General features: G+C 47.1%; 1 protein-coding gene across 5 annotated transcripts in view; it reads left to right on the top strand.

The window, feature by feature from the left end:
• Positions 1–602: 602 nt before the first annotated feature.
• Positions 603–16,576, top strand: part of RECQL4 (RecQ like helicase 4) — a 268,983-nt gene continuing 253,009 nt past the window's right edge. For 3 of the 5 annotated variants that reach the window (XM_073563093.1, XM_073563095.1, XM_073563096.1), the window contains exons 1-3: positions 604–754; positions 2,829–2,920; positions 14,760–14,793. In XM_073563093.1, the coding sequence (XP_073419194.1) occupies positions 2,837–2,920; positions 14,760–14,793 (118 nt within the window). In that variant the 5' untranslated portion in view covers positions 604–754; positions 2,829–2,836. Of the gene's footprint in view, positions 755–2,828; positions 2,921–14,759; positions 14,794–16,576 lie in introns of all 5 variants that reach the window. The other 2 variants (XM_073563098.1, XM_073563097.1) reach the window with 2 other exon arrangements.

Genomic DNA, 16,576 nt, shown 5'->3' on the forward strand with positions numbered 1-16,576 from the left:
GGGATAATGGAGGAGGACACTACAGGAGGAGGAGGGATAATGGAGGAGGACACTACAGGAGGAGGAGGGATAATGGACGGGGACACTACAGGAGGAGGGGGGATAATGGAGGAGGACACTACAGGAGGAGGGGGGATAATGGAGGAGGACACTACAGGAGGAGGAGGGATAATGGATGGGGACACTACAGGAGGAGGAGGGATAATGGAGGAGGACACTACAGGAGGAGGGATAATGGAGGAGGACACTACAGGAGGAGGAGGGATAATGGACGGGGACACTACAGGAGGAGGGGGGATAATGGAGGAGGACACTACAGGAGGAGGGGGGATAATGGAGGAGGACATTACAGGAGGAGGGGGGGATAATGGAGGAGGACACTACAGGAGGAGGGGGGATAATGGACGGGGACACTACAGGAGGAGGGGGGATAATGGACGGGGACACTACAGGAGGAGGGGGGATAATGGAGGAGGACACTACAGGAGGAGGGGGGATAATGGAGGAGGACACTACAGGAGGAGGGGGGATAATACACGGGGGGGCACGTTATACCGCCGGTCTCGTTACCGCTGCTGACGGCTCCGGTAGTTGCTAGTCCTCTGGTCACTTCCTCATCAGTCGATGTCACGTGACGCTGACGTCACCGCACATCATGATTGGCCTTTACAGAAGAGCCGAGCTGATTGGTCGTCAGTGACGAGAGTGTTGCGCGCGAGGACGTCAGAAACGCGGGAAATCCGAGCGCCGTGAGGTAACTTGGAGAGGGGCCCGGTGACGGCTGACCGGGATATTATACAGGGCCCGGTGACGGCTGACCGGGGGAGGGGGATAGTATACAGGGCCCGGTGACGGCTGACCGGGGGAGGGGGATAGTATACAGGGCCCGGTGACGGCTGACCGGGGGGAGGGGGATATTATAGAGGCCCCGGTGATGGCTGTCCTGGGGAGGGGGATATTATACAGGGCCCGGTGATAGCTGACCGGGGGGGAGGGGGATATTATACAGGGCCCGGTGATGGCTGTCCTGGGGAGGGGGATATTATACAGGGCCCCGTGATAGCTGACCGGGGGAGGGGGATATTATAGAGGCCCCGGTGATGGCTGTCCTGGGGAGGGGGATATTATACAGGGCCCGGTGATAGCTGACCGGGGGGGAGGGGGATATTATACAGGGCCCGGTGACGGCTGACCGGGGGAGGGGGATATTATACAGGGCCCGGTGACGGCCGTCCTGGGGAGGGGGATATTATACAGGGCCCGGTGATAGCTGACCGGGGGAGGGGGATATTATACAGGGCCCGGTGACGGCTGACTGGGGGAGGGGGATATTATACAGGGCCCGGTGACGGTTGACCGGGGGAGGGGGATACTATACAGGGCCCGATGACGGCTGACCGGGGGAGGGGGATATTATACAAGGCCCGGTGACGGCTGACCGGGGGATATTATACAGGGCCCGGTGATAGCTGTCCTGGGGAGGGGGATATTATACGGGGCCTGGTGATAGCTGACCAGGGGAGGGGGATATTATACAGGGCCCTGTGATAGCTGACCGGGGGAGGGGGATATTATACAGGGCCCTGTGATAGCTGACCGGGGGAGGGGGATATTATACAGGGCCCGGTGACGGCCGTCCTGGGGAGGGGGATATTATACAGGGCCCGGTGATAGCTGACCGGGGGAGGGGGATATTATACAGGGCCCGGTGACGGCTGACTGGGGGAGGGGGATATTATACAGGGCCCGGTGACGGTTGACCGGGGGAGGGGGATACTATACAGGGCCCGATGACGGCTGACCGGGGGAGGGGGATATTATACAAGGCCCGGTGACGGCTGACCGGGGGATATTATACAGGGCCCGGTGATAGCTGTCCTGGGGAGGGGGATATTATACGGGGCCTGGTGATAGCTGACCAGGGGAGGGGGATATTATACAGGGCCCTGTGATAGCTGACCGGGGGAGGGGGATATTATACAGGGCCCTGTGATAGCTGACCGGGGGAGGGGGATATTATACAGGGCCCGGTGATAGCTGACCGGGGAGGGGGATATTATACAGGGCCCGGTGATAGCTGACCGGGGGAGGGGGATATTATACAGGGCCCGGTGATAGCTGACCGGGGGAGGGGGATATTATACAGGGCCCGGTGATAGCTGACCGGGGGAGGGGGATATTATACAGGGCCCCGTGATAGCTGACCGGGGGAGGGGGATATTATACAGGGCCCCGTGATAGCTGACCGGGGGAGGGGGATATTATACAGGGCCCCGTGATAGCTGACCGGGGGAGGGGGATATTATACAGGGCCCCGTGATAGCTGACCGGGGGAGGGGGATATTATACAGGGCCCCGTGATAGCTGACCGGGGGAGGGGGATATTATACAGGGCCCCGTGATAGCTGACCGGGGGAGGGGGATATTATACAGGGCCCCGTGATAGCTGACCGGGGGAGGGGGATATTATACAGGGCCCCGTGATAGCTGACCGGGGGAGGGGGATATTATACAGGGCCCCGTGATAGCTGACCGGGGGAGGGGGATATTATACAGGGCCCCGTGATAGCTGACCGGGGGAGGGGGATATTATACAGTGTCCCAGTGACGGCTGATTACCGGGGGAGGGGGATATTATACAGGGCCCCGTGATAGCTGATCGGGGGAGGGGGATATTATACAGTGTCCCAGTGACGGCTGATTACCGGGGGAGGGGGATATTATACAGTGACCCTGTGTTGACTGATGACCAGGGGGAGGGTGTGATATTATACGAGTGATAGCTGATGTTTGGGGGGATTTTCCGTTACCCGCTTTGTCCCCCTCAGGTACCCTTATGGAGCGCTATAATGAGGTGAAGCGTCGGCTGAAGTCCTGGGAGTCTGACTTCATGAGGGAGAAGAGGAGGAAGCCCAGCAAGGTACAGGGCAGATGTGGGGGGGGGGTTGCAGTCCTGGCCCCAGAGCTGTACCCCAGGGGGGCTTTAGGCTGAGGCCGGTTTCATCCTCTCGTCATATCATTGTAGAGGATCTAGCTCCTCTGCGAGGATCTCTGTGCGATGCTCCTCGATGTCGCTGTCAATATTGACAGTGGCACCAGAGGGGTTAAATGCCCATGATCAGTGCTAGTACTAATTGTGGGCGTTGCTGCAGGGTGTCAGCTCTCACATAGAGCGTGAGGCCCCAAGATTGAGGCGCTGTACTTGTACTACAGTTTGCAGGAACGCATGTCGAGAAGGGGTTAATGAATCTAATTTAAACCATACGTGCGTCATCGCCCAGTCCATAGAAGACGATGTCCCCTGTAGGAGAATTGAAATAATAAACAATATTCCTCACCTGTCCGCTAAGAAGAGGGTAATAATCCATTTGTCCCGCGATGAGTCTAGCTCTGCTGCACCTAGATGGCAGGTTGTTTGATGCGACCATACAGCCTGTCATCCAGCAGAGACACTGAGCAGCATCTGCTACCACTGCTCAGTGTCTCGCAGTAAACTCCTATGTCCTGATTAACTTCACCGCGATCCTGAGAAAGTTAACATATTTGTGGTGCCGTCAGAAAGGTCCCGAGAGTTCACAGCCAATGAACTCGTTTCAGCTAACTCGCATCAGAGTGAGCGCCATCTAAAGAGTTATAACGGCGCTGACTTCAGATAGGTGAAGTGAGTTCATTGGCTATGAGCTTCCAGGACCTTTCTGTGGCACCGTGAGTGTGAGAACTTTCTCAAGCTCGCGGTGACGTCAGTGAGGTGACAGGAGTTCACCGCGAGACACTGAGCAAGTGCGCACAGTTGGATGGCAGGCTGTATAATAGCATCATGCAACAATGCAGCCTTCCATCTAGGTGTAGCAGAGCGGGATAAATAGATTGTTTTCTCTGTGGACAGCTGAGGAATATTGTTTTAATTCTGTTACAGGAGACATTGGCTTCAGTGGAATGGACGATTAAGTGAGTATGGTTTAATTTGCATTCAATAAGGGAGTCTGTTTGCTTCTTTCAATTAAAGGACTTTAGTCTGTGTGTGTGTGTGTTTTATAGAGTATAACTATGGGGTTAATAATGGGGTTGTCTTATAGACTCCTGCATTACTAACCTCGGGGCTTAATGTTGCCGGACAATACAAAGGTGACATCACCCTCCCCCAACTGTTGCCCCACTTGCCACCACTACAGGCAAGTGGGAAGAGCGAGGCCAAGTGCCAGAATTAGTGCATCTTTTGGATGTGCAATTTCTGGGGTGGCTGAGAGCTGATAGTTTTTAGTCTGGGAGGGCAATATCCATGTCTCCTTCCTAGGCTATTAACCCCTTCCTGACATCCGACGTACTATCCCATCCACGGTACCCGGGCCCGTATGACCTTGGACGGGATAGTACGTCTACCGCGATCAGCGGCACCCACGTGGTGAGCGCCGCTGATCGCGGCCGGGTGTCAGCTGATTATCACAGCTGACACCCGGCACAATGTGTCAGGGGCGGTCACGGACCGCCCCCAACACGTTAACCCCTTGCACACCGCGATCAAACATGATCGAGGTGTACCGGGGGTTAAAGGGAAGCATCGGCAGGGAGGGGGCTCCCTCCGTGATTCCCTGAGCCCCCCACGGCAGCGCAATGTGCAGGGCTGCTGCGGGGGGCTCCTTTCCTCCAGGCCCCCGAATCCAAGATGGCGACGGGGGCCTGAGGAAGCTGGCTTCCTCAGTGCCTGCAAAGCGCAGGCATGAGGAAGCCTTTTGCAGTGCCTGTGTCAGATCGCTGATCTGTCACAGTGATCTGTGATGTGACAGATCAGCGATCTGTCACAGGACAGTGATGTCCCACCTGGGACTATTTAATAAAGTAAAAAAAAAAATAAAGTGTTAAAATAATTAAAAAAAAATCGCCAAATAAATTAGAAAAAAAAAAAAAAATATTCCCCCAATAAATCCATTTTTTGGAAATAATAAAAAAAACAATAAAAGTACACATATTAGGTATCGCCGCGTCCGTAATGACCCGCCCTATAAAACTGTCCCATTAGTTAACCCCTTTAGCAAACACCTTAAAAAATAAAAATAAAACACGAAGCAAAAAATAATGATTTATTATCATACCGCCAAACAAAAAGTGTAATAACGCGCGATCAAAAAGACACATATATATCCATGGTACCGCTGAAAACGTCATCTTGTCCCGCAAAAAACGAGCCGCCACACAGCATCATCAGCGAAAAAATAAAAAAGTTATAGCTCGCAGAATAAAGCGATACAAAAATAATTATTTTTTATATAAAATAGTTTTCATTGCATAAAACCGACAAAAACATAAAAAAAGACCTAAATGAGGTATCGCTGTAACCGTACTGACCCGAAGAATAAAACCGCTTTATCAATTTTACCGCACGCGGAACGGTGTAAACGCACCCCCCCAAAAGAAATTCATGAAACGCTGGTTTTTGTTCATTCTGCGTCCCAAAAATAGGAATAAAAAGTGATCAAAAAATGCAGGGCTGTGGAGTCTGAGTCGTGGAGTCGGAGTCGGTGCTCATTTTGGTGGAGTCGGTATAAAATGGACCGACTCCGACTCCTAAAATATATAATAAATTGGGTCCAGTAATTCAATGCAGGATGTGCTGAATATTTTTTCATAGGAATTTGGGAAAGTTATGAAATGTCCTATAAATGGCTGTTCTATTCCTGATCTAAGGCTACATTCACACACAGCGTTTTTCCTGTGTTTTTTGAGGATACGTTTTTCAGCTGCAAAAGCAGATCAGCTTTTTAAAAAACTGCATCACCTGAAAGGTTTTTGAGCTCATAGATAATGTTTTCAATAGCAAAAGCAGATTAGAAATTTGCTCTATCTATCCATTTATCCATATCTGTCTATCCATATCGTATCTGTACCAAAAAGAATGAAAACCGGGTAGTACACCAATATATATTCTGTTCTATCTAAATATCTTGATTATTGGATCATAAAAATGATTAAATGTCTGAGGTTCACATTGTACTACAATAAATTTTTCACTTAAATATAAGCAATCTGTGTGGGAGTTGGAGTCGGTGTAAGGGAAATTGAGGAGTCGGAGTTGGAGTCGCAGGTTTGGCTTACCGACTCCACAGCCCTGAAAAAATGTCACGTGCCCGAAAATGGTACCAATAAAAACGTCAACTCGTCCCGCAAAAAATAAGACCTCACATGACTCAGTGGGTCAAAATACGGAAAGATTATAGCCCTCAAAATGTGGTGATGCAAAAACTATTTTACAATAAAAAGCGTCTTTTAGCGTATGACAGCTGCCAAATATACAAACCGCCATAAATAGTAAATCAAACCCCCCGATATCACCCCCTTAGGTAGGGAAAAATAATAAAATTTAAAAAAAAGTATTTATCTCCATTTTCCCGTTAGGGTAAGGCTGTGTGCACACGCTGCGGATTAGGTGCGGATTCATCCGCGTGGATTTTGTAAAATCCGCAGGTGAAACCGCAGGTCAAAAGACCTGCGGTTTTACCTGCGGATTGCTCTGCGGTTTTGTCCTGCGGTTTTTCATCTCCTCAATAGAGGAGATGGCAAACCGCAGGAGAATCCGCAGAAAGAATTGACATGTCAATTCTTTCTGCGGATTGAAAACCGCAGATAATCCGCGCGGAAAATTCTGCACCGTCTGCACTGCGGTTTTTGATTCCCATAGGGAGTCATGGTACTGTACACCGCAGCAGAAACTGCTGCGGGTCCGCAGCAGCCAAAACCGCTGCGGAACCGCAGCAAAATCCGCAGCGTGTGCACACAGCCTTAGGGTTAGGGCTCAGATTAGGGTTAGGGGTGTGTTGGGGTTCGGGTTGGAGTTAGAATTGGGGGTTTCCACTGTTTGGGCACATCAGGTGCTCTCCAAATGCAACATGGCGTCTGATCTCAATTCCAGCCAATTCTGAGTTGAAAAAGTCAAATGGTGCTCCTTCCCTTCCAAGCTCTGCCATGCGCCCAAACAGTGTTTTACCCCCACATGTAGGGTATCAGCCTACTCAGGACAAATTGCAAAACAATTTTTGGGGTCCAATTTCTCCTGTTACCCTTAGGAAAATAAAAAATTGGGGGCAAAAATATCATTTTTGTGGAAAAAAATGATTTTTTTATTTTCACGTCCGAGTGTTATAAACTTCTGTGAAGCACTTGGGGGTTCAAAGTGCTCACCACACATCTAGATAAGTTCCGTGGGGGGTCTAGTGTCCAAAATGGGGTCACTTGTGGGGAGTTTCAATAGTTTAGGTACATCAGGGGCTCTCCAAACGCACATGACACCCGCAGACCATTCCATCAAAGTCTGCATTCCAAAACGTCACTACTTCCCTTCCGAGCCCCGACGTGTGCCCATACAGTAGTTTTCTCCCACATATGGGGTGTCAGCGTACTCAGGCCAAATTGGATAACAACTTTTGGGGGTCCAATTTCTCCTGTTACCCTTGGGAAAATGAAAAAATTGGGGACTAATTGATCATGTTTCTGGAAAAAATACGGTTTTTTTATTTTCATGCCCTGGCATTATAAACTTCAGTGAAACCCTTGGGGGTTCAAAGTGCTCACCTCACATCTAGATAAGTTCCTTAGTGGGTCTAGTTTTCAAAATGGGGTCATTTGTGGGGGGGTTTCCACTGTTTAGGTACATTAGGGGCTCTCCAAAGGCAACATGACACCCGCAGACCATTCCATCAAAGTCTGCATTCCAAAACGTCACTACTTCCCTTCCGAGCCCCGACGTGTGCCCATACAGTAGTTTTCTCCCACATATGGGGTATCAGCATACTCAGGACAAATTGGACAACAACTTTTGGGGTCCAATTTCTCCTGGTACCCTTGGGAAAATAAAAAAATGGTGACTAAAAGATCATGTTTGTGGAAAAAATACGAATTATTTATTTTCACGCCCGGGCATTATAAACTTCTGTGAAGCACTGGGGGGGTCAAAGTGCTCACCACACATCTAGATAAGTTCCTTAGGGGGTCTAGTTTCCAAAATGGTGTCATTTGTGGGGGGTTTCCACTGTTTTGTTACATCAGGAGTTTTCCAAACGCGACATGGTGTCTGATCTCAATTCCAGCCAAAAACGTCAAATGGCGCTGCTTCCCTTCCGAGCTCTGCCATGCGCCCAAATAGTGGTTTACCCCCACATGTGGGGTATCAGCGTACTCAGAACAAATTGCACAATAACTTTTACGGTCCTGTTACCCTTGGAAAAATAAGAATTGAGGGTGAAAAGATCATTTTTGTGGAAAAAATATGATTTTTTAATTGTATGGCTTTATGTTATAAACTTCTGTGAAGCCCATGGGGGTTCAAAGTTCTCACCATACATCTAGATAAGTTCCTTAGGGGGTCTAGTTTCCAAAATGGGGTCATTTGTGGGGGGTTTCCACTGTTTTGGTACATCAGGAGTTTTCCAAACGCGACATGGTGTCCGATCTCAATTCCAGCCAAAAACGTCAAATGGCGCTGCTTCCCTTCCGAGCTTTGCCATGCTCCCAAATAGTGGTTTACCCCCACATGTGGGGTATCAGCGTACTCAGGACAAATTTCACAATAACTTTTAGGGTCCTGTTACCCTTGGGAAAATAAAAATTGGGGTGAAAAGATCATTTTTGTGGAAAAAATATGATTTTTTAATTGTACCGCTGTACGTTATAAACTTCTGTAAAGCCCTTGTGGGTTCAAAGTTCTCACCACATATCTAGATAAGTTCCTTGGGGGGTCTAGTTTCCAAAATGGGGTCACTTGTAGGGGGTTTCCACTGTTTAAGTACATCAGGGACTCTCCAAACGTGACATGGCGTCCAATCTGAATTCCAGCCAATTTTGCATTGAAAAAGTCAAACGGCGCTCCTTCCCTACTGAGGTCTGCCATGCGCCGAAACAGTGGTTCCCCCCCACATATCAGGTATCTGCGTACTCAGGACAAATTGCACAATAACTTTTGCAGTCCAATTTCTCCTGTTACCCTTGGTAAAATAAAAAAAATTGAACCTGAAGTATTTTTTTTATGAAAAAAAGTTAGATGTTCATTTTTTTTTTAAATGTTCAAAAAAATTCCTGACGCACCTAAAGGGTTAATAAACTTCTTGAATGTGGTTTTGAGCACTTTAAGGGGTGCAGTTTTTAGAATGGTGTCACTTTTGGGTATTTTCTATCGTATAGACCCCTCAAAGTGGCTTCAAATGTGATGTGGTCCTAAAAATAAAATGGTGTTGTAAAAATGAGTAATCGCTGGTCAACTTTTAACCCTTATAACTTCCTAAAAAAAAAAAATTTTGGTTCCAAAATTGTGCTGATGTAAAGTAAACATGTGGGAAATGTTAGATATCAAGTTTTTTGTGTGCCGTATCGCTGTGATTTAAGGGCATAAAAATTCAAAGTTGGAAAATTGCGAAATTTTCAAAATTTTCGCCAAATTTCCGTTTTTCTCACAAATAAACGCAAGTTATTTGAATGAAATTTTACCACTAACATGAAGTACAATATGTCACGAGAAAACGATGTCAGAATCACCAGGATCCAAGGAAGCGTTCCAGAGTTATGACCTCATAAAGGTACAGTGGTCAGAATTGTAAAAATTGGCCCGGTCATGAACGTGCAAACCACCCTTGGGGGTGAAGGGGTTAATATTATCAGCCTGCAGGTGTCTGCTTAGCCTTTGTTGGTTATTAATTATTGGGGAACACTGTCATTTTTTGAGTTCCCCATCTTAACCCCTTCACTACCAAGGGTGTTTGCACGTTAACTACCGGGCCAATTTTTACAATTCTGACCACTGTCCCTTTATGAGGTCATAACTCTGAAACGCTTACGTGGATCCCGGTGATTCTGACATTGTTTTCTCGTGACATATTGTACTTCATGTTAGTCGTAAAATTTCATTCATATAACTTGCGTTTATTTATGAGAAAAACGGAAATTTGGCGAAAATTTTGAAAATTCCGCAATTTTCCAACTTTGAATTTTTATGCCCTTAAATCACAGAGATATGGCACACAAAAAAGTTAATAAGTAACATTTGCCACATGTTTACTTTACATCAGCACAATTTTGGAACCAAAATTTTTATTTGTTAGCAAGATATAAGGGTTAAAAGTTGACCAGCGATCTCTCATTTTTGCAACACCATTTTATTTTTACGGACCACATCACATTTGAAGCCACTTTGAGGGGTCTATATGATAGAAAATACCCAAAAGTGACACCATTCTGAAAACTGCACCCCTTAAGGTGCTTAAAACCACATTCAAGGAGTTTATTAACCCTTCAGGTGCGTCACAGGAATTTTTTGAATATTTAAAAAAAATTAACATTTTTTTTCACAAAAAAAATTACTTCAGGTTCAATTTTTTTTATTTTACCAAGTGTAACAGGAGAAATTGGACTGCAAAAATTATTGTGCAATTTGTCCTGAGTACGCTGATACCTGATATGTGGGGGGAACCACTGTTTCGGCGCATGGCAGAGCTCAGAAGGGAAGGAGCGCCGTTTGACTTCTTCAATGCAAAATTGGCTGGAATTCAGATCAGACGCCATGTCACATTTGGAGAGCCCCTGATGTGCCTAAACAGTGGAAACCCTCCACAAGTGACCCCATTTTTTAAACTAGACCCCCTAAGGAACTTATCTAGATATGTGGTGAGAACTTTGAACCCACAAGGGCTTCACAGAAGTTTATAATGTACAGCGGTACAATTAAAAAATCATATTTTTTCCACAAAATGATCTTTTCACCCCCAATTTTTTATTTTCCCAAGGGTAACAGGACCCTAAAAGTTATTGTGCAATTTGTCCTGAGTACGCTGATACCCCATATGTGGGTGTAAATGACTATTTGGGCACATGGCAGAGCTCGGAAGGCAAGCAGCGCCATTTGACTTTTTTGGCTGGAATTGAGATCAGACACCATGTCGCGTTTGGAAAGCCCCTGATGTACCAAAACAGTGGCAACTCCCCACAAATGACCCCATTTTGGAAACTAGACCCCCCAAGGAACTTATCTAGATGTGTGGTGAGAACTTTGAACCCCCAAGTGCTTCACAGAAGTTTATAACGCCCAGGCGTGAAAATAACAAAAAATTTTTTTTCCACAAAAATGATATTTTTGCCCCAAAATTTTTATTTTCCTAAGGGCAACAGGAGAAATAGGACCCCAAAAGTTGTTTTGCAAATTGTTCTGATTAGGCTGATACCCCATATGAGGGGGTAAAACACTGTTTGGGTGCATGGCAGAGCTTGGAAGGGAAGGAGCACCATTTGACTTTTTCAATGCAGAATTGGCTGGAATTGAGATCAGACGCCATGTTGCGTTTGGAGAGCACCTGATGTGCGCAAATAGTGGAAACCCCCAATTCTAACCCTAGCCCTAACCCTAGCCCTAATGGGAAAATAGAAATAAATACATTTTTTTAATTTTATTATTTTTCCCTAACTAAGGGGGTGATAACGGGGGGGTTTGATTTACTATTTATGGCGGTTTTTATGTTTGACAGCTGTCGCACGCTAAAAGACGCTTTTTATTGTAAAAATAGTTTTTGCGTCACCACATATTGAGAGCTATAATTTTTCCATATTTTGACCCACCGAGTCATGTGAGGTCTTATTTTTTGCGGGACGAGTTGACGCTTTTATTGGTATCATGTTCGGGCATGTGACATTTTTTGATCGCTTTTTATTTCGTTTTTTGGGACGCAGAATTTACAAAAACCAGCGTTTCATGAATTTCTTTTGGGTGGTGCGTTTACGCCGTTCCGGGTGCGGTAAAATTTATAAGGCGGTTTTATTCTTCGGGTCAGTACGGTTACAGCGATACCTCATTTAGGTCGTTTTTTATGTTTTGGCGCTTTTATGCAATGAAAACAAATTTATATAAAAAATAATTATTTTTGCATCACTTTATTCTGCGAGCTATAACTTTTTTATTTTTTCGCTGATGATCCAGTATGGTGGCTCGTTTTTTGCAGGACAAGATGACGTTTTCATCGGTACCATGGATATTTACAGTGGGGCAAAAAAGTATTTAGTCAGTCAGCAATAGTGCAAGTTCCACCACTTAAAAAGATGAGAGGCGTCTGTAATTTACATCATAGGTAGACCTCAACTATGGGAGACAAACTGAGAAAAAAAAATCCAGAAAATCACATTGTGTTTTTTTTTTTTTCATTTTATTTGCATATTATGGTGGAAAATAAGTATTTGGTCAGAAACAAGCAATCAAGATTTCTGGCTCTCACAGACCTGTAACTTCTTTAAGAGTCTCCTCTTTCCTCCACTCATTACCTGTAGTAATGGCACCTGTTTAAACTTGTTATCAGTATAAAAAGACACCTGTGCACACCCTCAAACAGTCTGACTCCAAACTCCACTATGGTGAAGACTAAAGAGCTGTCAAAGGACACCAGAAACAAAATTGTAGCCCTGCACCAGGCTGGGAAGACTGAATCTGCAATAGCCAACCAGCTTGGAGTGAAGAAATCATCTGTGGGAGCAATAATTAGAAAATGGAAGACATACAAGACCACTGATAATCTCCCTCGATCTGGTGCTCCACGCAAAATCCCACCCCGTGGGGTCAGAATGATCACAAGAACGGTGAGCAAAAATCCCAGAACCACGCGGGGGGACCTAGTGAATGAACTGCAGAGAGCTGGGACCAATGTAACCAGGCCTACCATAAGTAACACACTACGCCACCATGGACTCAGATCCTGCAGTGCCAGACGTGTCCCACTGCTTAAGCCTGTACATGTCCGGGCCCATCTGAAGTTTGTTAGAGAGCATTTGGATGATCCAGAGGAGTTTTGGGAGAATGTCCTATGGTCTGATGAAACCAAACTGGAACTGTTTGGTAGAAACACAACTTGTCGTGTTTGGAGGAAAAGGAATACTGAGTTGCATCCATCAAACACCATACCTACTGTAAAGCATGGTGGTGGAAACATCAAGCTTTGGGGCTGTTTCTCTGCAAAGGGGCCAGGACGACTGATCCGGGTACATGAAAGAATGAATGGGGCCATGTATCGTGAGATTTTGAGTGCAAACCTCCTTCCATCAGCAATGGCATTGAAGATGAAACGTGGCTGGGTCTTTCAACATGACAATGATCCAAAGCACACCACCAGGGCAACGAAGGAGTGGCTTCGTAAGAAGCATTTCAAGGTCCTGGAGTGGCCTAGCCAGTCTCCAGATCTCAACCCTATAGAAAACCTTTGGAGGGAGTTGAAAGTCCGTGTTGCCAAGCGAAAAGCCAAAAACATCACTGCTCTAGAGGAGATCTGCATGGAGGAATGGGCCAACATACCAACAACAGTGTGTGGCAACCTTGTGAAGACTTACAGAAAACGTTTGACCTCTGTCATTGCCAACAAAGGATATATCACAAAGTATTGAGATGAAATTTTGTTTCTGACCAAATACTTATTTTCCACCATAATATGCAAATAAAAGGAAAAAAAACAGACAATGTGATTTTCTGGATTTTTTTTTTTCTCAGTTTGTCTCCCATAGTTGAGGTCTACCTATGATGTAAATTACAGACGCCTCTCATCTTTTTAAGTGGTTTAACTTGCACTATTGCTGACTGACTAAATACTTTTTTGCCCCACTGTATATGCGTCTTTTTGATCGCGCGTTATTGCACTTTTTTTTCGGCGTTATGATAATAAATCATTATTTTTTGCTTCGTTTTTTTTTAATTTTTTTAAGGGGTTCGCTTAAGGGGTTAACTATTGGGACAGTTTTATAGGGCTGGTCGTTAAGGACGCGGCGATACCTAATATGTGTACTTTTATTGTGTTTTTTTTTTTTATTTCCAAAAAATGAATTTATTGGGAAAATTTTTTTTTTTTTTTTTTTTAATTATTTTTACACTTTATTTTATTTTATTTTTTTTTACTTTATTACAATGTCCCAGGGGGGACATCACTGTCCTGTGACAGATCGCTGATCTGTCACATCACAGATCACTGTGACAGATCAGCGATCTGTCACAGGCACTGCACAGGCTTCCTCATGCCTGCGCTTTGCAGGCACTGAGGAAGCCAGCTTCCTGCAGGCCCCCGGAGGTCCCCGTCGCCATATTGGATCCGGGGACCTGCAGGAAAGGAGTCCCCCGCAGCAGCGCTGCACATTGCGCTGCTGTGGGGGGCACAGGGAAGCACAGAGGGAGCCCCCTCCCTGCCCATGCTTCCCTTTAACCCCAGGTACACCGCGATCGTGTTTGATCGCGGTGTGCAAGGGGTTAACGTGTCGGGGGCGGTCCGTGACCGCCCCTGACACATTGTGCCGGGTGTCAGCTATGATAATTAGCTGACACTCGACCGCGATCAGCGGCGCTCACCACGTGGGCGCCGCTGATCGCGATGACGTAATATTCCGTCCATGGTAATTAGGTCCATGGTCACATGGACGGAATATTACGTCAATTGTAGGTAAGGGGTTAATAACCAGCAAAGGCAATGTATACAGCTGTGTGATATCAATAGCCTGGGAAGCTCCATGGGTATTACCCCTTTCACAGGCTATAAACATCGGCCCCCAGCCGTCAGCAGCCCCTTTCCTGTTTATGAAAGTGCTGAGAATCCCACACTATTATTTTCTCCCCAAAAATTTTTATTTACACGTAAAGTAAAACTCCAGAGGCAAAGTACTGATTTATATAGCTCACTTAGTTGTGTCTCTCACAGAGCAATTCTTTTTTTTTTTTTTCATGGTGGTGCGTATGAGCCCTAATGCTGATTGTCTCCCCTCTGCAGGCGGATGTTGAAGAGTCGTCCGAGGAGACGCAGCGTAAGTAGACGGCGCCTTGTGTGCTGGATGAAGGAATATATATCCCCGGTCTGATCACATGGCAAGGGGACTATATACGACCCATCTTATAATCAGCCGGCACTCAGTGCTGCCGTCTGGTGTTGTCTGGGGTAGATGAATCCACCTGGTGGTGTTATAGATCCACTGTGCAAATCTCCAGGGCCCTGCGGTTATATCTCTGCCACATACCACTGTATGGTTTATAGCGTCCCCCCCCCCCCCCCCCCCCCCAGTGTCTGCCGACTTGCGTCTGTCTCCAACTCCAAACCCCCCCTTCCCCCGGTGTCTGGCGAGGTGCGTCTCAAATGGCCCAAGGCTATATAGGAAAGGGTTTTCTGCAGTAACAGCAGGTGCATTGATGAGTATTAATAAGAGGAGGACTTATTACATATATGTATTAGTTCAGTACGGATTAACAGGAGAGCTCACATGAAGGATCTAGCTGTATAGGAAGAGGGTTCTCTTCAGTAGAGCAGATCCATTGACCCTTTCTAATCCAGGTAAGCTTCCTCCCTGATGTTGGGCTTGCAGGATACTTACTATGGTGGGGCGAAGGTTGATGGCGACTCGTTGTGATTCAGATTCTTTTTTTCTCTTGCAACCTTCCACAACAGCATAGGAGGAGGTCGTCTCCACGCCCTAATGGGGGACAGGAAGCATGAGAGGTTAAAAGGTCCCTCCCTCCTCCCTCTCACCAGTGTCTTTCCTGTCCCCCATGGGGCATGGAGAGGTCTGGTGTGCTGTGTGGCCGGCTGCTATAGCATACCTGTGGATTCAAAGCCGGGCAGTGGTGGTCGGTGGCGCAGCCTCCCCTCCTCCATTCTGCTCCCGTCTGCTCCTGCATTCGGGACCGTTCCTGGCCCTCCTGCGCTCCCCTTTGGGGAGAAAAGTGGGCCAGTGATCCCCGCCGGAGGCCTCCCGCAGCTCTCCGGCGTCTCCTCCTCCCCTGCGTGCTGTGCGAAGACCTGGAAGTGACGTCACGTGCGGGTCACTTCCGGTGTATGTGGAGGGCGCGCTGTCATGGCGGCCCCCATCCTGCTGCAGGTGCGCGGAGCTCGCCAGCACCTGCTGTGCCTGCTCCAGGACCCAGGGAGGAGGAGGGGGAATCAAGCTGAAGCGCTGAGGGTGGAGTTAACCCTTCATTAACCCGCCGGAAGACGCCGACAGGTAAGGCAAATCCCCTGCTGTCATGGATGGTTCTTCCTGCCCTGCATCTGCAGAGCCCAGCGCTGCCCCAGCCACAGTGAGTGTTACCTGGGGTGGGTCCTAGTGGTGCGATCCGGGATAGAGGTCCTTTAAAATACTTCTCCTCTTTCTTATAGGGAGAAAAGTCTGCCCATAAAAGCACAATACCTCCAGCAAATCGGCAAAGTGTGCCATATGCAGTATGAAACTTCCCTCTAATTGGGAGAAAAAGTTATATCAGGCATGCACAGATAAAGTGGTCAGGGCCGAGCACCCGTCATTGACGAGATTCGCAGCTTGGTCACCCGTCAGGTTCAGACCTCTTTAGCCGCCCTGTCCCCCCCTCCACCTCCGCCTCCACCCCCTCCGATTATGGGCTCACCACCTTCAAAAAAACTGAGGATTCAGGTGGAGGTTTCAGAATCCGAGTCGGAGGGATTATTCAACTTGAGCTCTGAAAATTGGGAGCAACCAGAGACCTCTAGAGCACCTGACGTTAGAAGATATCTCCTTTCCACAGAATACGTGGAGGAGTTGATTAGCGCAGTACGCGCCATTATGGGCCTAGAAGATGAAC

Source organism: Dendrobates tinctorius, unplaced genomic scaffold (assembly GCF_039654945.1).
Source record: "Dendrobates tinctorius isolate UK_male_01 unplaced genomic scaffold, ASM3965494v1 ptg000378l, whole genome shotgun sequence".
NCBI classification, from domain to species: domain Eukaryota; kingdom Metazoa; phylum Chordata; class Amphibia; order Anura; family Dendrobatidae; genus Dendrobates; species Dendrobates tinctorius.